The sequence below is a fragment of the Botrytis cinerea genome, chromosome 4 (assembly GCF_000143535.2).
Source record: "Botrytis cinerea B05.10 chromosome 4, complete sequence".
Lineage (NCBI taxonomy): Eukaryota > Fungi > Ascomycota > Leotiomycetes > Helotiales > Sclerotiniaceae > Botrytis > Botrytis cinerea.
Window position 1 is genome coordinate 758,329 of NC_037313.1, and position 23,718 is coordinate 782,046.

Here is a 23,718-nt window from a genome sequence, read left to right on the forward strand (position 1 = left end):
GAGCCGCGATTTGATCCTATGGGTATAAATTGACCATGAGAGTCACATGGGGCCCTGAAGAAGCCGCGATAAAGACTAGTACATTGAGAGGCCATCATACACAATATAAAGAATGAAGTCATATCCGTGAAAACTGTTGTCTTGTATACACAATCGTTCCCCCACCCTTCTAGCTTTGATATGCCAATCGATTCATAACTTTCCTCCCAATGCAACGTACACCTAAGCAACCCTCTATTGGTTCTTGTATGTTTGCCAGACTGCAACGCCGAATGGAGCACCTAAACTCGATGTTAGTGTAGTTCCCTTCAAACCCCCATGCCCCTCAGCAGGGCTGCTGTCCCAACTCACCGAATCCAAGAGCCATGAATCCCCAGTATCTTAAAGCAAAGAATCTTGTGTTTGGGTTGAATGGAATGTTGCTTCGTGGTCCCTCAGGGTAATGGTATGGAGAACCCATTTGAGCACGGGTAGAGTGGAAGCCACGGCGGGCGACCATTGAGGTGGAGGAGGATGCGCGGACGGCGGCTCTAGACAACATCTATCATGATCTGTCAGTCGCTTCTCTTGCAGTCGTCATGGTAGTGCAGCCTTACCTTGAAGAATTGAGTTCTGGTTTGGAATTTTGGTAAACAGTCAATCGAATGATTTTGATTGAAGCTCGGTTTGGCACTAGCCGACAATCGAACCAGAAATTTTAGTGCCTAAGGCTAATAAATAAAGAATGGGACTTTCCAAGGTTATCAGAGATAGTGCCCGGAGCGGAAAGCGATAATAAAAAAATATCTTTGTTGATTTCACACCTTGTACTTTTTGATACATTGAAAAAGTATCAACTAACCACAATTGCCTTTTTTCTCTTGGTTAATGTGGCAGGATATCATTCATCATGGATGACTTATTTGACGTCTTCGACGATAAGCCCCAAACAGCTGCTCCCAACAGGCCTAAAAAGGCAAAGAAGGACAAGAAAGATCGCAGCAAGAAGAGAAATGCTAATGGAGATGTAAAGCCAATTGCTGATGCGCAAGATGGGGATGCTGAGATGGTAGATTCCGAGGAGCCAGCGGTGGAAGCAGATGTTGAGGAAGAGGATATTGAAGAAGAAGATGACGAAATCAAAGAAGCAAAGAAGGACGCAAAGCGACGCAGAAAGGATACAGAAGCCGATCCGGTAGTTACAGATACATTCGAGACAGCACAATCGCGAGAGCTAGCTGCTTCAGCAGGATTACAAGGTGCCCCCGAAGAAACAGCATTGGTTTTACAGCACAACATCCAACATCAAGTCTCTCTACCTCCCGATTACGAATACATTCCAATATCACAGCATAAAGCTCCTGCCGAACCCGCTAGAACTTGGCCTTTCGAATTAGATCCTTTCCAGAAAGTTGCTATTGCATCAATTCAAAGAAACGAGAGTGTATTAGTATCGGCGCATACTAGTGCAGGAAAAACTGTCACAGCAGAATATGCAATTGCGCAGTGCCTCAAAAACAACCAGAGAGTCATTTACACCAGTCCTATTAAAGCTTTGAGCAACCAGAAATATCGAGAATTTACTGCGGATTTTGGAGATGTTGGTTTAATGACTGGAGATGTTACAATTAACCCAACCGCGACTTGTCTGGTCATGACAACCGAGATTTTAAGATCTATGTTGTATCGAGGATCCGAGATTATGCGTGAAGTCGCTTGGGTTGTCTTTGATGAAATTCATTATATGAGAGATAAATCCAGAGGTGTGGTTTGGGAAGAAACGATCATCTTGCTACCAGACAAGGTCAGATATGTCTTTTTGTCTGCAACTATTCCCAATGCTATGCAATTTGCCGAATGGATCACGAAAACTCATAACCAGCCATGTCATATTGTTTACACCGATTTCCGGCCTACCCCTCTACAACATTACTTCTTCCCAGCTGGTGCAGATGGTATACATTTGATTGTTGATGAGAAGGGAAACTTCAGGGAAGATAACTTTTCAAAGGCTATGGCAACAATAGAGGATAAGAAAGGGTCTGATCCAGCAGATATCAACGCAAAACAGAAGGGACGTGGCAAAGATAAGAAGACCAATAAAGGTGCCAACAAGGAAGGTTCGGATATTTACAAGATTGTCCGAATGATCATGTTGAAGCATTACAATCCTGTTATCGTTTTCAGTTTCAGTAAGAGAGAGTGCGAGGCATATGCACTACAGATGAGCTCCATGGCTTTCAACGACCAATCCGAAAAAGACATGGTTTCGAAGGTCTTTGAGAGTGCAATTGAGTCTCTCTCAGAAGAGGATAGGACCTTACCGCAAATTCAACATATCTTGCCATTGTTGAGACGTGGTATTGGTGTGCATCATTCTGGACTTCTTCCTATTCTCAAGGAAACTATCGAAATTTTGTTTCAAGAGAATTTGATCAAGGTCCTTTTTGCTACAGAGACTTTCTCCATTGGTTTGAATATGCCTGCCAAGACTGTAGTATTCACGAGTGTTGAGAAGTTTGATGGCGAAAAAATGCGATACCTGACGCCATCTGAGTTCGTGCAAATGTCAGGTCGTGCCGGTCGTCGTGGTCTTGATGATAGAGGTATTGTCATTATGATGATCAACGACAAAATGGAACCAGAGAGCGCCAAGACGATTGTACGTGGAGAGCAGGATAAGCTCAACTCAGCTTTCTACCTTGGTTATAACATGATTCTTAACTTGATGCGTCTGGAAGGAATCTCACCAGAGTTTATGTTGGAACATTGTTTCTACCAATTCCAGAACACTTCAAGTGTTACTGGTCTCGAAAAGGAACTTCAAGACTTGCAAATTGCGAGGGATGAAGTTCAAATTCCGGATGAAGCAACCATTAAGGATTACTACGATCTTCGACAACAGCTTACTACATATACCAAGGACATGCGTGATGTCATCAACCACCCCAACTACTGTCTCCAATTCATGCAACCAGGGCGGGTTGTTCACATCAAACATCAAGATCATGATTTCGGCTGGGGAGCAGTTGTGAAGTTTACAGCTCGACGACCTGGTAAAGGATCTGCTCAAGAATTCCCCCCACAACAAGCATACATCCTTGATGTGCTTCTGCTAGTTTCTTCGGACAGCACAGTTACTACACAAACACAAAACGACCTGCCATTAGGTATCATGCCACCCGCTGCAGGCGACAAAGGCAAGATGGAAATTGTTCCAGTACTTCTATCATGTGTCGAAGCTATTGGACATGTCCGTATATTCCTTCCAAAAGACCTCCACCCAGCCAATGAACGAAACCAAGTACGCAAATCTCTCGAGGAAGTTAAGCGTCGCTTCCCAGATGGCATCGCAGTGCTCGACCCAATCGAGAACATGGGCATTACAGATGATTCCTTCAAGAGACTTCTTCGCAAGATTGAAGTTCTTGAATCTCGTCTACTCTCCAATCCTCTCCACAACTCACCCCGTCTCCCAGATCTCTACAACCAATATGCTGGCAAACTCGAATTTACCAAACAAATTAAAGAAAAGCGCAAGGCTATTGCTTCCGCATTGAGCATCATGCAACTCGATGAACTGAAATCACGCAAACGTGTTCTTCGTCGTCTCGGCTTCATTAACGAACAAGAAGTCGTCGAACTAAAGGCTCGTGTTGCATGTGAAATCTCATCCACGGGTGATGGTCACGAGCTTCTTCTCTCCGAGCTCCTTTTCAATGGTTACTTCAACGACTTAACTCCGGAAATGTGCGCAGCCGTTCTTTCGGTTTTCATTTTCGAAGAAAAGAGTCAATGTCCTCCACTTAAAGAGGAATTGGCTGCTAAATACAGAGAAATCCAAGCTCAAGCTAGGATTGTCGCAAAGGTTACTGCGGAGAGTAAATTAAAAATGAACGAAGAAGAATACGTGACTAGTTTCAAGTGGCAACTCATGGAGGTTGTTTACGTTTGGGCGCAAGGAAAGAGTTTTGCAGAAATCTGGTAAGTTTTTTTGGGTTTAATTTTCTTGAGGATTCTCACATGAGATGAGAAACTTTATACTAACACACCATGTCAGTAAAATGACCGACGTCTACGAAGGATCTTTGATCCGACTGTTCCGTCGTCTCGAAGAACTTCTCCGACAAATGGCGCAAGCAGGAAAAGTCATGGGTTCTGATGACATTTCGAATAAATTCGACGAGTCGCTTAAGAAAATCAGGAGAGATATTGTTGCGGCGCAAAGTTTGTATTTGTAGACTCATTTCGACGTACTCATTACGCAAATACTTTGCGGGAAAACATTCATGGTGCTTGGGAGAGGACAAGAATGTTTCACTCTATTCAGTTTCTAGCTTCTAGCTTTGAAAGTTGGAAGGAGATGAGATGGGATGAGATGATCTCCTCGTTACGTTTTAATTCGATTGCTGTGGTGTGTAAGACGATGGTCGCTTTTCTTTCTCCGTTTCCCGTTTCTTGACGGGCTTTGTGAATCCAGAATCCAGAATTCTGAATATCGAGTTCCGCATTACGAATGTTTCATCGCAATGGAGTATGGATTTACATTTGATTCTTTTTTTTATATTCTTTTTTCCGAATAAAAATGCATACAGGTATGGTGAATGGAGTATCTATCCTTTTTGGCCTTTTTTTTTTTTGCATTGGAGGGTTTCCTGTCGGGGAAATTAGTAGATCGGGGGGGCAAGGGGACAGGTGGCGGGTGTGGGTATGCAGAATACGTGTCTATTGTGGTGGTGGTTCTTCATAAGTCGAGAAGGGAGGATAGATTTTGAATGGATGGAAGGTAGGAAGATAGGAAGGAGAGAAGGAAGGAGAGAAGCAGAGAGAGAGAGAGAGAGAAAAGTCTTTGAAGTATAAATATAAATAAATACTAAAGCCAAATGGTACGCGAAAGGGGAGGGGAATAATATCTACATGTTTATATATCTACCTCCCTGCCCACCTATCCTCTATCCCCCTATTCCCTATCCTCTCTCGTCTCTCGTCTCTCGTCTCTCATCGATAGGATACAGAAGGAGAAGAAACAGGAAAGAAAAGAAAATTTGTAATGATCCGCCTACCTACCTACCCACCCACTATCGAGACGAGAATGAGAATGAGAATAAGAAACCAAGAATAAAAAATCAAAAACTTTGTGGATTTTTGTGAATTTGATGATGTTTTGGATTCTGGATTCGTATGGCTATGTATGGCTGACGTACGTGAATGAGTCGGTGGGTGGCTTTGATATTTTGATTGCATGTTGAATGGATAGGGGGGGGTTGATGAATTGGAATATGATATATTTATACCTACCTAGTAATAAGTGGCAGGTTTTCACCAACATCACGAATATCACACTCATGCATTGCTTTTCACTTCGAGTCATAGATCTAAGTATGTATCCATTAAAGTCATACTTTCTTTATTGGTATCTCGATGTATTGTTGTATCGCTATTATTATCTCTCTCTGTGTGATTGTATCTCTGTACATTTGCTCCTCTAACTCTCGTTTCACCATCCCATCTACGCCTCTCATCACATCACATCTCGTCTTATCTCATCTAATCCCCCCTTCAACCCCCTTCATCCGCGACACCTCATCATCATCGTTGGTAACCCAACACTACGTCTCATCGCCCACCATGATTTCTGTTCTCCCCAAGCCCCCACCTCTACGCGTAACCATCTATACATCGATTGAGCTTTCGATAGCAAACTGCAAGCTGGCAAAATATAATGCATTCAACCAACCAATGAACCACTCAGTATCATATCATATCCCAACACGACCCAGCCATTGAGTCCAATTCGCAATCCAACACATTAGCTCGTCTTTCCTCCTCCCCTCCTCACCCCTCTATTTTTCCCCGGCTTCTCCCCAAATATTAGTTCCCATCTCTCGTCCCTCCGGACAATCTACCCCCTCCACCTCAAAAATCAATTAAACAAAAAGTTTGCTTTCCGCTCAACACCTATTTACACCACACAGATATCCATCCATCCACCCATTCCTACCCACCCTATGCATTTCGCCACTAGGCTCTCGCTCCATGGACTTGTGAAGAGAATCAACAACAAAACATCAAAAAAAATCTTTTAAACTCCTCGCTTGGATATCTTACACATCTCGCTCGCATCTTGAATTGAAATTTATTATCGGCTCGCTCGCTCTCTTCTCCTCTTTCTTTTTCTTTCGTATTCTTTTCTTTAAATTATATTCGGGCGTGTATTTTTCTGTAATCTTTCCGTCGTAATTTCGGATCCATCGACCTCATCTCGTATCTTTCTCGTATGCAACCATTCTTTCCATTTATTCATACTCAAATTCCTCTACCGCCAAGCATACTTGGAACTGCTTTACGGCCTACCCTTTTTCCTGGCATGTCCATACGTGGCACTCCTGCAACACTGCGTGGCTCTTTCATTAATCCAATATCCAACTGTGCTGGAATTCTAGAGACAATTGTCTTATAATCACCAGGAAATTTAGCATCTCTAGGTACCGGAACTAATGCGGAGCGCCATAAGTGATCTGATGTATCCTCGAGGAAACTAGGTCGAAGTGAAGCTTTCGAAGAGAAGAATGATGCGCGTCCTCTAGACTTCTTCGCTTGAATAATCGAGTCGAATAACTGGATATCTCGATCGTTTGATTGCTTAGTTTCCCGTTCATGGATGAATTCATTGAATGCTATCTTAGCGTTAGTATACTTCACAATCATAACCATAGAATAAATTACCTTGTGTCTGTTCCAACATTACAATATATTCTTGTTGATCGCTTGGGAGACTCTTTTTGAATGCGGCTAAATCAAACCCATATAATTGTCCAGATGACTTTTGTTCTTTCGATGGCCGACCGAGATGTTTTCTGTAAGTGTAGAACAAGTTTGCGAAACATCGAACGAAAGCTGCGCGTACACGATCTGCATGGAAGGCGGCTGGGCAGACAAGTGAACACCAACCTAAACAACGGCCATGTGATACCGTGCTACAAGCGCTACAGGTATACATGCCATCGTCCTCCGCCCTTTCATCACATATGGAGCATACAGATCCCATGTCGTTGGCATGATAAACAAAGCAATGTCCTTCTACCCATATTGTTGTCTCCGTATTAAGGACTGGTTGCATGAGCATGTTAGGCATGATTGTTGAAGCAGCGATAGTTGAGGCCGCATAGGCGGATGGTGCATAAGCAGACGGTGCATAACCATACATAGAGTTGCTATCGCCAATGGATACAGCAGAAGTGGAAAGACTAGCTGAATGACCATTGACAAATGGCGCACTCGGTCTACGAAGTGTCGGCTGTCGCTCTAGACCAAATGAGGAACTGCGTCTCGAGTTTGTATCGAAGTGACCAGATCTCTTCTCTCTTAACGTAGCCGTCAGAGCAAACCCAGAATCGTTTCGAGAGATAGGAGTTGTAGGCATTGGTGGACAGTGACCAGATACAGGTGATAAAGAGTTTGGTGGACTGGTTTTACTTGACACGCTAGTTGATGGACGCTCAACACGAGTGTGGTCATTCTTTGACTGCAAGAATGCATTGAAAACTAAAGGTCTCTTCATCTTCTGTGGATCCGGTTCGCCAAACGTTGTCGAGTTCTGACTAACGTACTTACCCAAAGTGCCAGGTGGTGCATTCTGCGTGAACACCGATTCGTTCTCCGACGAAAATGCATCGTAAGGAAAGGTCTCAACAGCATAAGGTGGTGGTGCTACCTCTACACCGCATCTATTGTGATGGGGAGCCGCTAGCTGCAAGAGGGAAACAAGTTTTCGACGCTGTTGTCGTGGTAGTGAAACAGGTGGAGCAGTAGACTCAACGGTATCTTGATCTAAATCCACGAAAACATAATCATCCTCCGGAAGCTCTATATTATCATATCTCCTTTCAATTCCAACAATATAAGGACAAGGCGCTTCCAGTGCAGAGATTAATCTAGCTGGTAGAACTGGAATAAAGATGCTTGCCCATTTGAGTGGGTACAAGAGACTGACCAAAGCTTTACTAGCAAGATGTAACATAGCTGTGTGGGATGACAGTAAAATGATCCTAGATTCCGACAACATAAATTCTACCAGAGCAACAATATTGGGTATACTCAGAGCTCTGAATAGTGCATAAATATCCGTATTTCGTGAATCTGGCAGTTCATTTGGTGCTTCCTTTCGCGCAAAGAGTCGTAGTTCTCGCACAGCAATTTCAATTTGAGTTTTCGAAGATATCGGGCTCAGTGCTTCGGTACACAGGTTGACGACATATCTCTCCAGGGGTTGCCATCTACCGATTTTTGGCGAACTTGCAGGAACTCGGAGTATTCCACCATCCGTCATTGGTACCACAACAGCCTTCAGCCATTCCTTCCAGAAGCTTGTCATACTTCCATCTCTGCCAAGAATTCCATATGCCCTAGGTATCCAAAGCCCCGTCTCGCCATCAGTCAATCCCTCGATTTTGGCTGCTGCGCCGTGTCTGACAGGCCTCAACATATCAGTCATCAAAGTAATTTTTTCCTCCACTGAACTAATCTGTTCCTCTAATTGTTCTCTAGCGGCTGAGCCAGATACAACACTAGGCAATTTTGCCAGTAATTGTGAGAGATGTGCCCGTTCTGCAGCCAATCGTTCTCCCAAACTCGCCGCAAGTTCTCGTTCCTCGTTGGTCATATGGCTTTGTCTCCAAGCCTCACACCTTCTTTCCACATTTCCGGCCGCTTCTTGATCCAATGGCTTCCAGACGATTACAGTAATGCCGTATATCTTGGAATTGTCATCTGAGGTCATGGCAAATCCATGCCAGGTTGATCGTGGTCGTTCGTCCGAAGAAACAATATTGATATCATTTGGAAATGCGAACATAGGGACATAATCGGGAAATTTACCTCTCCTCGGCAATTCTTCCGTCGCGTGTTTTGGTGGGTATCTATCGAGCAAGACTGGTTCAAAACGTCGTTTCAAAGGGTGCATATCAGGATCCAGATTCAGGGGCTCTGGAGGCGGGATGACGGAATTGTAATTGCTAAGGCGCCTCGAAGTGCGAACCGACACTGTTGAAACGGTCAGCATTAGTCTCTAAAGACATGAGAGGGGTGCGTTTAAAACCCTCTTGGGTATATGCAATGCATGTAATATACGTGCCGCACCGGGACGCAGATTGCCAGACTTACTACTTCTACCAGCCATGGAAGGCTGTCTCTTCACACTATTCAGATCTCTGAAACTAATTCTTCTCCTTATACTTCCGCCCACGCTCCTTAAAGTCGGACTTCTCCTATGTATATTTTCTGCATCTTCCACTCTTAACCTCGAAGTTCTCGGATTTGTCATGGGAGGTGCAGGTTGTGTTGTGGCCCCAGCACTAAAACTTAAGTCATCCAGGAAATGTTCCCGCTCACTCGCAAACTTCAATAGCGCCGTATCGAAGTCGAAATTTCCAAATATTCCTCCACCCTCGCTTTTTGTGCCATTTGCATTGCCGTTTCCATTACTAATGCCATTGCCATTGCCATTGCCATTCCCGTTGCCATTGCCATTGCCATTGCCATTGCCATTTCCGATGCCGATGCCATTGATGTGACCAATTTCACCAGCTTTAATGGTCATGCTACTTCGATTACTCGCAGTCCCTTCCAGCTCATCGAGAGTGGATATTGAGCTTCGCGATTCATGCGATGATTGTTTGCTGAGACGATTCCATGAGCTATTGCGAGAATGCCGTGCAGAAGCTCGATTGTTGTTTGGAGGAGGCGAGTTTTCACCCTCAGGACTTTCTTCTATTGTAGCATCGACTTGAGGAGAAGGAGGCGTTTGTATGATGTTGCTTGATCTATCTCTTGGGTTTGAAGGGAAAACCTCGGGACCATATTGTAGAGAATCAATCCCCGCGATCCAAAAGTAATCTGCGAGAGGAGCCGAAGTGGAATTATTATTATCCATGGCGAATGAATATTTGTTGGAAACCCGATATACTGAGTTTGTTGAATATGAAGGACTGTATTGGCAGATTTGCCAGTGATAGGTAACTGAAATTCCCTTCAGTATGACATCGAATCGAAGGAGTGTATGGTGGACGCTATTACCGCGAACTTCAGGAGTAATAAGATGTTGGACTGGAGAAGAGGGAGGGATGATCCGGCGTTTCGTGGATAAAGTGAGAGGAGCTCCTTGTAATCTCGGGCACCAGGGCAAAGGATGATACGCTTTTCCCAACTCTTTAATGAACAGCGAGCTCTTTTTTCCTGGAGGTCTTGGTATGACTATCTGAGAGGCAGTGAAAGACGAACCAAGGTTGATGCTAGAAAGGAAGACTTGCAGATCAGACCCTTTGGAATACGGTGGACGGTGGGTGATGAAGCTAGGTATGAAGTACCTTCCCCTTGAGCTCCACTGTTGTTTAATCAAATCAAATCAAATCAATCCATTGACCATTCAATCAAACACCTTAGGTAAACGGATAATAAATTGAGGGCGGATTTGAATCGGCGGGTGGGTGAACCTTGGGAGACGGAGAAAAGAAGAAGAAGGAGAAGAAGAGGAGGAGGGAGATGCAGGAGGGAGAAAGGAACCCGGCAATTCCCAGAGATTCTGAATGCTAGATCTGGATGGATGTGATGTGTGGATGTCGAATTGAAATTCGTATTGATTGATATGAAGTCGATGGTGAAATAAATTATTATCCAACTGCCGATGGCTAGGTAGGCAGGTGAAGGAAGGATGGATGGATGGGTGGATGGGTGGATGGATGGATGGAGGGAATTAATAAAATGGGATGGGTGGTTGTGTATAAAAAAGATTAGAAGATTGTTCTTATAAATCGAATGGAGGGTCTGAATGGGATTGGGTTGGATTGGGTTGGATTGAATGGAGTGAAAGATTGCAAGAGAATGACTGTGAGTATGAGTGTGAGTATGAGTGTGAGTATGAGTGTGAGTATGACTGTGACTGTGACTGTGACTGTGACTGCGAAAGAGGTGCGACCCAGGATGTTATGTGTTATGTAGGCAAATGCAACAATGTGCGAAGTTATATGCGAAGTTATATATATATGGGGAAAATAAGGGAATGTTGAATATGGACTGTGGTTGTTGCGTGGGCGCGCAAGGTATACAAGGAAGGCACCGAAGTGAAGTGAAGTGTGAAATGTGAAATGACGATAATGAGAATGATGAGAATGAGAATGACGCCTAGGTAGAATGGGGAAGAGACAAGTAACCTTTCCTGGTAATAATATTCATCACTTTCTACATCTGACTTCTCTCTCTCTTTCTCGCTGACTTCACTCTGATCTGATCTGACTTCTTGCCTTTTGCCTCTTCCCTCTTGCCTCTTCCCTCTTGCCTCTTGCCTCTCTCCTCTCTCCTCTCTCCTCTCTCCTCTCCCCTCTCCCCTCTCCCCTCTCTCCCCTCCGTCCCCTCCCTGCCCCTTTTTTCGTATTGCATTTTTCCCTCCTCTTCCCCGTCTCCCCCAATTCCATCCCCTCCCCTCCCTCCTCGCTCCTCCAATGCTCCAACTCTTCCGTCTCCAGATATGGAGGGACCGACCGAGTACCCAAGCATCTCCAGAGCAAATCCAAATCAAACGCGCCGTGTCGCTCCAAATAACATTCCTTATCGTGGACCACGGTACCTTACCCTCTAGCTATCTATCTACCTAGCGAGTGATCTTCTCCAGGGAAACTAAAGAAAAAGCAATTGGATTTTCAAAGTTTAAATGAAGCAATATGATACTTCGACTATAATCTATGATCCAGCCATGAGATGAGGGCGAGGATGGGAACGAAGAAAAAAGAGATGGGGGACAATCCCAATTTACTTCAATTGAAGTAGGTAAGGACGTCGGTCGGTCGTGGAGAAGGTGTATATTGCATATCTAGGGATGGGGTATCGAAATCAGATGAGCCTTGGGTACAGGGACCGAAGGATCAGACGGTGGATTCTCTATCTAGGTGTGTCGTCGATCCGTCTGCGGATGAGTGTGTACGGAGTGTGGCATATGTGAATATCTTCATCTCTAACGTTATCTCTATCATCTCTTTTCATTTTCTCACCGTCACATCCAATCGCTCCTTTCCTCGGTCCTCTCGCCAACAACAAACCTATCTCCAAACCCCTAAGGATCCATCGGCAGGATCAAATGAGATAAAGTGTGTATCAACCTAGCAAATAGCGTTTTGTCGATCTTCCTCCCCAACGGTACTAAAGGATGAATGGCGTGAACGGCGAACACTTTCTTTTACACTTTACTAGACCAGGTACCAACAATCTTGGGGGATGGTGATGGTGTGCGAAACGGTTCTTTACTTAGTCCGGCTGGTATTCATATTGCATGTTCAGACTATATCGTGGCATCCCACAGCTTTTCTATATGCTTTGTAGCATTTCCATTTATCTGGCTTTATTTATAATATATAAGTCAGACTAATCAAAATCATGGTTCATACGAATCAATATCTCATCCTACCGGTGCTAGTACTAGTGCTACTCCCTTCCAATATGCTCAGCACTACATACTCATCCATCCATCTGCCCATCCATCCATCCATTCATGTGTTTATCGATCTGTCCATCCGTCTGTCCATCCGTCTGTCCATTCATCGACTCGTCCATTCAATAGATTCATCCGCCACAACTCAATTGTAGGGCCTCGAGTACCACGCTCCTCGCTCCTCCCTCTGGCCTTCTCTATTAACTTTCAAATGCGTAACATACATACGCGAAATGCATCTCAAATAAGTCCGGTATTGCGTGGCATAAACTACTCCAAACCAAGTCTCTCATCCCGAAAAGCGGATGGGAACGTACGGAGGACGTACGTACCTGACTTTGCCTTACCCAGCCAACTAGTCTCAACGCCTAGAACATTTCTCTTTAGGTGCAGCAGTAGCAGTCGCACCAAGGAAAGCCGAAAACCTGTCACTGCAAGACCGTTATATGGGTATTTTCCCAATGCACACGACACGACACTGATTAACGTGTGTTTCCATTTCCGTTCGTCACGATTTCACGATGAAGCAAATGGAGAGAGGCAGGTGAGTTCGAGGCAGGCGGGAGAATTCCAAATCATCCATTAGATTATCTGTTTCCAAACATCCAGAGTCTGCGTCTATACTCTCATTGATCGATTGCAGATACCCAGACTTCTATAAACGGTCACTTGCATAACGAAACATCTCGCGCACCACCCAAATCCCAATCCTTCCTCCACAAAAGACAGGGAGTGGTATCCCTGGTGGAGGATGGGTGGCGGCAGGCGAGAGCCCTCGAATGTCACTCTGCCCGTTCAGGGGTTTCTTTGGCTGCATCCATTCTGATAATCTTGCATAAAGGTATTGTACAAATCGGATGGGAATCTGCGTCCCCAGCTCGGTCGGCAGGTTGGTGCCAAATGTGAAATCCGAAATGTGAAATGCGATGCTCATAATTTCCTTTTTCCTTTTCTTCTTCTTCGCACTGTTCGGAATTTGGTTGACGATATCAGATAATGCCTCGTTTTCATGCCACCCACAATTTGAGTCCCTACTTGAATCACCACATCCTCTCATGATTTCCTGTTGCGATCAATCTCATTAATGTCGACATGGGAATGTCAGAATGTGATGGGGAAATGCACTCCCATGCATTCTCCAGGCACATTCAGGCCATCTGTCAGCCCCCGTGGCTGATTCTAGATCTTCTGCTGCTTCGATTTCTTCCACCGCTTCTTTCTTTTCCACTTTGATCACAAACTTCTCTTCACACAGTTCCAGATGCAATAGATCTCGATGGTGAAGATAAGTTCCGCTGCACCCTCGTATATTCAGCCCCGATTTATTTTCACATCCTATCTCATCCCTTAAACATTCGCACATCCCACCCATCGAGTCGGCCAAGAGCGGAATACCTACCCACCGGTGTGAATGTCGTGTTCCGTATCACAAAGATGGGATGTCAATGGCTACCGGCATATTAACCATGTACTTTGGCTCTTTTTCATCCCTTTTTCGCTTTTTCGCGTTACGCTCGGCCAGAGTTATCGGAGTGGTACAATGTCACATGATGATTGATGTTTCCAAGTATCGATTTTTCGTGTGGGACGTGGTTTCTATATTTGTGTTCGCTGTGGTACGATTGATTTTTTGTTCTTTTTGGCTTGGCATCTTTTTGGTTTGTTTGAGTAAACACCATGTGCTTGCTTCAATGCCCAGTCGTAAATCCATATCATATCATATACGTATCATCTATCCTGCCAACTACTTTCTTTCTTTCTCTCTCTCTCGTCTTCCCTTCCTCAATATTTACTTCTAAACTCGGGCCCAAGTCACCGTCACAGTCGCAGTCACAAATCACAAAACTCAGGGGCCCGAGAAAAGAGAAGTAAATGAGGCGAACTCACAAAGCCACATCGGCGCCCTGCATACAATCCATCGGAACTTGCGGGTGAGATTTGAGAAAGAGGGATATGGAGGTTTCACATGACGGATGACGGATGCGGGTGGTCGAGACCCGGTTGCTTGGTTTATAGTGACGTGACGTGATGATTTTGGGGATTGGGAAGTGCTTTTTTTTTCGTTTTGTTTTTTTTTTTGTCTTTTTGTATTTTGATTTCTGTAATGTGTGTGTATGAGGGGGTGGGGAGGGGGGTCGAGTGGTACAGGCTGAGATTGAGGATGTGATGGGGGAGTGGTGTGATTTTTGATTTTTGATGTGTGATGTGTGATGTGTGATGATGACTGTCTGTGTATGTATGGTGCTACCTCATTCTAATTCTGGCTTGTAGTCAAGTACATATATATATATATATATATATATATATCTTTATAGCTTGGAGCTTGGAGCTTGGAGCTTACAGTTTTCGAATGGGGATTCAGAGACTGCAGACCAGAGACTGGAGACTAGAGACTACATGGGGTGCATTGAGGGAGGAAATTAGTACATGTAGGTACAAAGTGATTGCAATCGCAATAGTAAATACTTGATCTATCAACGAAGATGCAGAAATCGAGATAGTTACTATGAGGTGAGCTTGCGGAAAGATATATCACCTAAAGAAGGAGATGGGAAATGAGGAGAGAAATCGCATCTAAGTAGAGTGGTTACGTAATCTTCTCTAGGAGGGGAGTGGTGGTGGTGGTGAATATTTTGAGTGTTGGATTGGAGTAGGTTGATTAATGGTTATATGTTTTTTTTTTTTGGTGTGTGTGTTTGTGTGTTTGTGTGGAGTCTGGAAATGGGTTGTATGTTGTGATCACGGACGGAGATATGTATGCATGATATGATATAGTATAGCATTCTGGGATTGCTATACTATACTCTACTGTTATGCTGGAGAATGAGATGGGAGATGGGAAATGGGAAGTGGGAAGTGGGAATTCGTTTTTGTTTTTGTTTATGTATGTGTCTGTGTCTGCGAGTGTAGGTGTAGGTGTTTTGAGATATTCGAATATTGCGATGTTGCAATGTCTGGTTGCGATTTTGTGATGGGAAAGTGCATTGGTGCAGTGCAGTGCAGTATGGCGTGGTAGGATGGGATAGGGTAGGGTTGTGTGAGAAACGGGTCTGAATGTGCGAAGCGAGTGTGGTGTATCTGACTGGATTTGGGGTTTGAGTCTTGAGTCTTGAGTCTTGCTTGGGTTTTGGGGCTTGATTCTTGAGTCTTGAGTTTTGGAATGCGTTTTTGGGGGAGTGAAGAGGGAAAAGACGGAGATGCGGACTGCGGGAGTGGGAGATGTGTTGGTGTACATGTGGGCTTTCTGATATATCAGGATATATTCGAACATTGCGATGTTGCGATGTTGTGACGGGAAGGGGGAAAGGTGTAGTATAGGGTAGCAAGGTGGGATGGGATAGAATGGGACAGGGTTGTGGGAGAACTAAGTTTTCATGTGAGAAATGAATATTGTATATCTGAGTTTGGGATTTGGAGTTTGGGGTTTGAGTCTTGAGCCTTGGGCCTTGAGATGCATTTTGAGGGAGGGGAGAGGGGAGAGGGACATACGGAGATGGGGACTGCGGGAATGGGAAATGGAGAATGGGGAATGAGGAATTGAGAGGTGATTTTCCCACTCCTTCAAAGTTATAACGTTGACCTGCTGGAATACAGTCTGAATGGTTGAGGTTTATAGAGGCGGTTAGGTTTAGGTTGTGCGGGTTAGGGTTAGACTAATTTCTTCCTCGCTTTCTATGGCTTCTTTGCTAGTACGTACCGGAGGTATTCTGTCTGTACTCGTTAGTGATTAGTAGAGATGGTCATGGATAGAGTGGAGGATACTGGGGGTGTGGTTAGAGAGAGAAGGGGGGGGTGTTTGATTGTTTGGAAACTGCCGGATTTCTAGATCGGAATTTTTTGGATGAGTCTTAGAAGATGGAGAAAGCGTGGTGGTGGGGGAGAGTGATATGTTATGATCGGAGTCGGAAATTGGATTTACTGATTGGTGGGAGTTGGAAATGCTTAGTTGGTACTCGTTCTTGTTGCTATAGGGAGGTAGGCAGGTACTTGGGAATATATTCAAACGTTATGTTGTGGATGTTTGCACTCAGGACTTGAGGCTTGGAGGCTGAGGGTGTGGTTGTAGTGGGGATTCATTCGAAGCCTCAAAGTCAGATATGGTAGGTCCTGGAGGAACATAGGTAGTAGGAAACTGTTCGCAGGTGAAAAAAAAGGCGGAATTTGACCAATGTGATATGCGTTATTTAGGTGAGGGTACACGTACTCATTCTTAAGGTCAAATTCCGCCTGTTTTTTCTCCTGCGAATAGGGACACTCCCACGATTATACAAAGTTGAAATGCCCATAGTGGCATTTAAGATTTCACACCAAGTAAGTGTGAACTCTGGATTTGGGAATCGTTCACTCATCTGATCTGAGTATCTTTGTTAATATAGAGCGATTTCGAGGGTTGTATCGTGTGGTAACTTGATGATGTATCAAGCGTGGGCATTTCCTATCAAATCATACCACATCTCCAGATCCAGGCGATGTATCTCCAAGTTGCCTTCTTTATTGAACATTCGGAATTGGGACTTTGATTGGGAGGATGAGAGAGATATCTATCTATGTGGGTAGTAGTCTCTGTCTATATGTTCTACCTCGCCTCATTTGAGCACCGAGAATCGAGAATTGTAATGTGATTGGCTGGATATGTAGATATAAGTATGCAGTCTTGATTGCGTATCCATTGAGGTTTTGAGATTGCAATCACGAGTCCGAAAGAGATATGATTGGTCACCTGAACTGCAACGTGGCTGCCCATATAGGTAGGTACTATGTATGTAAGCATGCAGGCGAGATATCGATTCATCTTTGAGAGTCACTGTTGGCCACCTTTTCAACCTGCTCACTTTATTGTATTCACAAGATATATTTTGCGAACTATGTCTTCGGCGGAAAAGAGATCTGGAGTCGATAGTGACCAGGGTACGGATAGGAAGAGGCGCAGATTGGAACTGGGAGCGAGGGAATCTGGTGCAATGGAAAGCTTGTCGTCGGATGCTGTTAGAACGGATGTCATGGAAGTGAGTGGTGTTCGTCAAGCTCAAGAGCGGGTAAATTCTGAAATCCTTGCGGAGGGTAACGACGAAGAAGGAAATGAAAATCTGGAGATTGATGGCGCTTCAACAAATAACTCGGCTCACTATCCTGACCAGGATTTCGGTGTCAGAAGTGGTGCAGATGGGTTGAGAGGAGAGTCATCTCTTGAAAACGAGGGACATGAAATTATCGAAACGCGTGTTTTAGACGACTCGGATAACTGCCATGTCAACGATGACAGAAATGTGGATGTGGATGAACATGATTATTAGGTCTCTTTAATGGAACATGAAGAGAATAAAGAAGGGGGTTGGGACGGCTATCCGGGGTTTTCGAGAATTATTTCTGATTTGGAGATGAAATTTTCTTCATATACTCGATGGCCAATTGAAAATCCCCGAGTTACCGAAGAGAAAATAGAGAGCAATAACGAAACAACCACGGCAACATGCGATATTTTGAATCGCAACCTATGCCAATTTTGTAGGGTATTCTTTGATACCTGGTCCTCTGTCTGTGACTTTTTTCTCGAGAGGTTCTTTTATGGTTTCCTAGTTTCTGCGCATCATGATACGATGTCTGGTTTGAAAGCGTCGGCGTCTAGTGGCTGTCATTTATGTGCTCTTTTTTTGAGTATACTACAAATTACGCATTTTGGTGCTCATGAGAGTGGTGATCACTTACTGCTTGATGAACTGAAGCCTTACCGCATAGAACTTTGGAATGAGGGCCGAAACCGCGGCGAGACAAGAGATCTTTGGCGTATATCGCTCGAATTCTGGAGTATTAAGGATAATATTCGAAGTACAAAGACGGCTGATGCAAAAATGATACTAGACGATGTTTCGGATTCTGAACATTGGAAATGCCAGTCTTATATTGATAGAAATCTTGGCCAGAAAAACTTGGAGAGCTTTCAATTAGGTTATGCTGAAAAGTCTACGGGCCTTGTGCAGGCATGGCTTCACGACTGCGACTTAAATCATAGTGCTTGTAGACAACAAAAAGAAGCTTTTGTTCTACCTACACGACTAGTCAAAATTGATTGTCAAGAAATACGTCTATGTATATCTGCCAATGAGAACTGCTCAGAATATGCGACTCTAAGCCACTGCTGGGGAAAGGCGGAAGTGCTGCGACTCCAAAAGGATAACTACCAAGCCTTTTTGAGAAAGATTCCTTATGATAAGCTGTGCAAGACGTTCCGCGATGCAATAGATATTGCAAGAGTCTTGGGCTTCTCATGGCTATGGATTGATTCATTGTGTATAATACAGGGTGATTCTGAGGATTGGAGTAAAGAAGCTTCTCGGATGGCTACCGTTTACGGATTATCAAGTTTGAATATTGCAGCCACAGCTGCCCCAGATGGTACCATCGGTTGCTTATTTGAACGAAACTTGAGATACACGGAAGCGGTTGAGGTTGCAGTGAAGACGAACCATCAAAAACAGGTCTACAAAATTGCGCATTGCGATTTATATCGCCAAAATGTTGCTGACGCTGCATTGACAAGACGCGCTTGGGCTGTTCAAGAGCGAATATTAGCCCCACGGACCTTACATTTTACTAAATCCCAACTCTTTTGGGAATGTAGAACAAATCGGGCTTGTGAAACCTTTGTTGACACATTACCGGAAGCTGTATGCCATGACTCGTTATATCTACCTAAACAAGAGCTCCAGTCCTGGAGCAAGATTATCGAGATATACACCCGGTGTTCGTTGACAAATGAGAGTGATCGTTTAATTGCAATAGGTGGTGTGGCACGACAACACCAAATGAAAAATGGTGACAAGTATTTTGCAGGACTGTGGCAATCTCGAATTAAAGAGCAGATGTGCTGGTATACCTACAGTAAGCAATGGCGACATCCAGGAGAAAACACTTGGCGAGCCCCTTCCTGGTCATGGGCTGCAGTAAACCAAGAAGTCTCTTTTCCTACAAAGATGATTCATGAAGCATATATCGACGTCACCAAAGTCGACATAGCTCTTGAAAATGTCGAAGATCCATTTGGAGGTGTTAAGAGCGGAGTTCTGACCATCCGCTCAAAATCTATGATAATTCATGAGATGGGGTCGCCGCTTAACGAGCATAGTGACATATCAGTTGATAGACTCTTATTTATTGAACCTCGCTTTATCGTTTGGGATCGTAGTTGGGAGAGCTATCGTAATACAATTTTAATATTAGTTATTGGGGTCTCCGAGCACTCCAATTTTAAAGAAATTAAGGGGCTCTTGCTAAAACATACCCTTCAAGAAAATGGGCAATATGAGCGTCTAGGTTATTTCAGCATCCCCAATGGTGTACGTGAATACCGGCTGGTTGGTACAGTCACGTGTCTAGACCAAGATTATCAATTTAATGAACTGGATTCGTTAGGATATCTCGTCGATCTCCCTTCTGAAAAGGACTACATTTCAACTGATGTGGATGAAGATGGAATTACGTGGTATACAATTTCTATTGTATGAAGACACAATGGCATTACGATAGGCTGCGCTGCACGTATGTGGTCTACTCTTGAAGGGTTTTGGGGTATATTCCGGGTTTGTTTTTCAACTTGATCTTCACATTTCTTGTTGCGTTTGTGTTTTTGTTTTTGTTATGCTCTTGACATTTCCACTGCAAGTTTGTTGTTCAGAAAGCTTTGTATTTCATATGTCAGCTTTTATGACTCGATGAAGGGGGGAGGGGGGAGGTAGTTATTCAACACCAATACAATGAAAGTGTTGCAGCACACAAACAAGTCTTCCATGCTACCGGTTTCAAAACTCAAAATCGATAATGGTAGATGTCAAAAAGAACGATGAACATGGAATTCGAAAGCTATAGTCTAATTCTGCTTAAACATTGTGCTTGAGAACTACATAGATCAGGGTATTCAATAGTCCAGATTGCAGTCCAACAATATAAGGTTTTGAATAATCAAAAGCAATCAGAAATTTGAAGATAGTTCAGTGTTTCAATCAAATTTTAAATTCAGATTCAGCAGTCTATCACTTGAGAAGTACGGTGTGGGTCGCGAGATACTGCATTACATGTAATAGCATCTGTCAAATTGTTTTTGGATAGCATGGTCTAGATGCGAGTCTACGAAGTCTATAGAAGACAGTTGGAATGATAAACTCCCTCAAGGTCAGTACCTCTACTTCTCGGAGCAAACAAGGTAAGATGATGGGGTATTGCATCCCAGATCGAATTCGTTGCATACTGGCTTTTACGAATCATACGGGACGACTTCCCAGTCTTTCCAGAGGCTTTTAGATGATACTGTGTATCTAGAAGAGATAGAAATTACTAATGAGATGTGAATAACTACCCACAAGTCCCATATGAACTCCTCCGACGGAGACAAGCTAATTACAGCACAGCAATGTATTTGATGCATTGTAATTTTTTTTTTTTTCATCTATGAGTAGTCTCGAGGTCTCTGTGATGGAGAATACTACCGAGAGAAATTTTATTGTATTGCTTTCACATTCGTTCAATGAAAATGGTATTGAGATAGGGGGCAGGGGCAGCCAGGACTCATCAGCTCAAGCGCTAAATAAAACCAATGACACGAAGAAACAGTCAGTGATTTCGCTAACATGAAAAGAAAAGAAACACGTCTCGACAGAAGAGATCTGCGAATCCTCGCTCTCTTCCACCGGTGACAGGACTCCCGATTGCGGATTCTCTACATCCGTATGAATTTTCGCAGCGGTGTTTTCTAATGTCAACCACTCCATTCCCGGTAAACATAAAAGACACAAACAGCTTGCAACAAATGCAACTATCATGGTATCTCTAATACCTTCATTCTATGCTTTTCGCAACACCTCTAACGCAGCTGAATTGTCGACGAGCCGATTTAGATAGGAGGCACCGGCTGCGATTATTGAAGAACGAGATATACATGATGTTAGAGGGTTATTTACTAGGCGATTGAAGAACCTTGCGAGGAAGACGGGTTGACTGATGGCGAACGCAAGGAATCTGTGAGAAGTGGTGTTTTTTTTTTTTTTTTTGCGTGGTACAATATTCGAATTGTTGGGATTTCTGTAACTCACGTTCCCATCTGCAAACCAAATACTGTTAAGCCATTTCTAATGGACAAGTCTTCTTCTCTTTTATGGTCAGCATATAATCTTAGATAGAAATCTGGAAGATCCGTACTTCAATGCAGCTTATAATGCAGTAAAAGGCTGATTGCCTCCTGTTCCGGCCCCAGCTCCAGCAAGAAACATGAAAGCTGTTGAGCGAGCTGTCGAGGTATCAATATCAAACATTGTCAACAAACCTGCGGCGATCGCAGTAATGATCGTTCCGTCGGTCATGTAAGGCATCTGTGTACTTAATTAGGACATTGAAACAACAAAATGTTGCTGCTACTTACATAATGTCCAAATTTGGTAACTAGGATGCTCAAAATAATAATGAAAACGATCCTTCCAGCATCAATGGCTATCATCCGAACTCCACCATGTAATGCGGATGTACCGCGTATAGCTTGGAAATATATTGGTATGTATTGTAAATACTGCGAATGTTAGACTCTTTTAGCCAGTAGGAGAAAGGCGGATTACCCACAACAGCCATTTGAAGACCAAACAGAACTAGATAAATGATACCAAATAAAACCGTTCGCTGTTTCAAGATTCTTCGAGGAATGAGCGAATTTTCGCCCGTGAACTTTTAAGTATATGCAAAAAGACCAAGTAAAAGACCAAAGCAAATGAAGAGACCGATGACTTCTGATGAGCGCCATGGCTTTGTTTGTCCACTCCATTGCAAAGCCAAATATAAACATACAAAGGCGCTTAGAAAAATGATGGTTCCAGCCCAGTCCATGCGTTTTAATCTTTGAAGGGGAGGTAGTGATCTGATGTCTTTGGCTTGTTTTGACAATTTTGGTTTTACGAATAGCATCACCATTGCTAATGCAACACCGCCTATAGGCAAGTTTCTAGCTGGTTTAGGATATACAATACTATGATTCAAGGGAGAAAATAATATTAAGTTTACATCCAAAAGCACCATCGCCATGTCAATTTATCTGTAGATGTCCCGCCAAAGATAGGAGCAGTACAGGCGCTGACTCCTTGCACACTAAGCACATATCTATAATATAGAGGGATCTTTCTCTTAGGAACAGATAGCCCAACAATTGCCAGTGTTCCTTGAAGTAATCCAGCAGCACCACATCCAGCTATAACCCTACCGATGATAAAAGCTGCAGACGTAGGTGCAGCAGCATACAGACAAGACCCAACTTCAAATATAACAATCGATATCAAGAAAACATATCTGACATTGAAAGATTTGTAGAATGCACCAAGGATAGGCTGAAGAGTGGAATGTGGTAACATATAACCGGAACCATACCAGGCAAGGTCATCGATCGTGTGGAATGATGTTGTGATTCCAGGAGTGGCTACGCCAATGACACTACTGTCAACGCCCTTGAGGAACATTCCTGGGACTAGAGATATTGTTACGAGTGTAAGTCTCCATCCCGTGAGATATCGATCCGAGGAATCTTTGACATTCTCGAGCAATTCCTTGGGTTTGGGTTGGTCGTCTTCTGGAAATATTTCTTTTTCGACAAGACTTCTGGATAGCTTGTCTTTTTCCTCGTCCATTTTGAAATTTTGGTTGCTTCGAGAGAAGATTTCTGGACATGAAATTAAATTTCGGGGGAGGAGGGTTGTAATATGCAACTTGTGATTTGAAACTAGCCAAAAAAACCATCGTATTCACGAATGGGCGAATGCCCCTATTTGAAGAAGAAATTGATGTAACCCATAGGACAATAATACTTGCAGTCTTTAAGGAGGATGATATGATTATTTCCTCGAACTCTCCAACCGTTGGTCATCATCTGCAGGTCAATAAATTCGGCTCATACACCAAATATGTAATAGCAAACTGGGGAGTCTCGTCCCGAGAAGGTTCTTTTGCGGCACAGTCAAATTCTCCAACGTTTGATAACAATTTTAACAAGACCAAGCTAATGGCATGTGGTCATTATGGCCTGCATCAACACTAAGGCTATACTACAACTATTCTTCTTCCGAAGTGAAGGATTTGTCTCGACAAGCGGTCGTTACTGGACAGCTCGACATCAAAGTATATCACACTAATGATATTTACATGGCAATTAGCGAAGAACAGAGAAGCTATGTGTTTTGAGAGGAAAAAAGAGCGGAAATGGCCAGAGAACGGCAACGGTAGATACAAGAATAAGA

General features: G+C 43.6%; 6 protein-coding genes across 6 annotated transcripts; 3 read left to right on the forward strand and 3 right to left on the reverse strand.

Annotated features, from left to right (window-relative positions):
* Positions 1–11: 11 nt before the first annotated feature.
* Positions 12–711, reverse strand: BCIN_04g01940 (hypothetical protein). The gene is made up of 3 exons (XM_024692421.1): positions 597–711; positions 352–541; positions 12–281 (listed from the first exon to the last, which is right to left on the reverse strand). Exons 2-3 carry the CDS (start codon positions 539–541, stop codon positions 235–237), a joined length of 237 nt encoding a protein of 78 aa, XP_024548196.1. The 5' UTR covers positions 597–711; the 3' UTR covers positions 12–234.
* An 82-nt stretch (positions 712–793) lies between these two features.
* Positions 794–5,222, forward strand: BCIN_04g01950 (hypothetical protein). The gene is made up of 2 exons (XM_024692422.1): positions 794–3,963; positions 4,040–5,222. Exons 1-2 carry the CDS (start codon positions 890–892, stop codon positions 4,218–4,220), a joined length of 3,255 nt encoding a protein of 1,084 aa, XP_024548197.1. The 5' UTR covers positions 794–889; the 3' UTR covers positions 4,221–5,222.
* A 139-nt stretch (positions 5,223–5,361) lies between these two features.
* Positions 5,362–11,093, reverse strand: BCIN_04g01960 (hypothetical protein). The gene is made up of 3 exons (XM_024692423.1): positions 9,142–11,093; positions 6,706–9,021; positions 5,362–6,656 (listed from the first exon to the last, which is right to left on the reverse strand). The coding sequence occupies exons 1-3, from the start codon at positions 9,908–9,910 to the stop codon at positions 6,286–6,288; spliced, it is 3,456 nt and encodes a 1,151-aa protein (XP_024548198.1). The 5' UTR covers positions 9,911–11,093; the 3' UTR covers positions 5,362–6,285.
* A 5,868-nt stretch (positions 11,094–16,961) lies between these two features.
* BCIN_04g01970 (hypothetical protein) lies at positions 16,962–17,925 on the forward strand. Its single transcript, XM_024692424.1, has one exon. The coding sequence runs from the start codon at positions 17,215–17,217 to the stop codon at positions 17,749–17,751; it is 537 nt and encodes a 178-aa protein (XP_024548199.1). The 5' UTR covers positions 16,962–17,214; the 3' UTR covers positions 17,752–17,925.
* A 41-nt stretch (positions 17,926–17,966) lies between these two features.
* On the forward strand, positions 17,967–20,416 carry BCIN_04g01980 (hypothetical protein). Its single transcript, XM_001557284.2, has one exon. The coding sequence runs from the start codon at positions 18,055–18,057 to the stop codon at positions 19,957–19,959; it is 1,905 nt and encodes a 634-aa protein (XP_001557334.1). The 5' UTR covers positions 17,967–18,054; the 3' UTR covers positions 19,960–20,416.
* A 1,081-nt stretch (positions 20,417–21,497) lies between these two features.
* BCIN_04g01990 (hypothetical protein) lies at positions 21,498–23,165 on the reverse strand. Its single transcript, XM_024692425.1, has 4 exons — positions 22,508–23,165; positions 22,283–22,460; positions 21,867–22,010; positions 21,498–21,816 (listed from the first exon to the last, which is right to left on the reverse strand). Exons 1-4 carry the CDS (start codon positions 23,110–23,112, stop codon positions 21,658–21,660), a joined length of 1,086 nt encoding a protein of 361 aa, XP_024548200.1. The 5' UTR covers positions 23,113–23,165; the 3' UTR covers positions 21,498–21,657.
* Between the last annotated feature and the right edge of the window lie 553 nt (positions 23,166–23,718).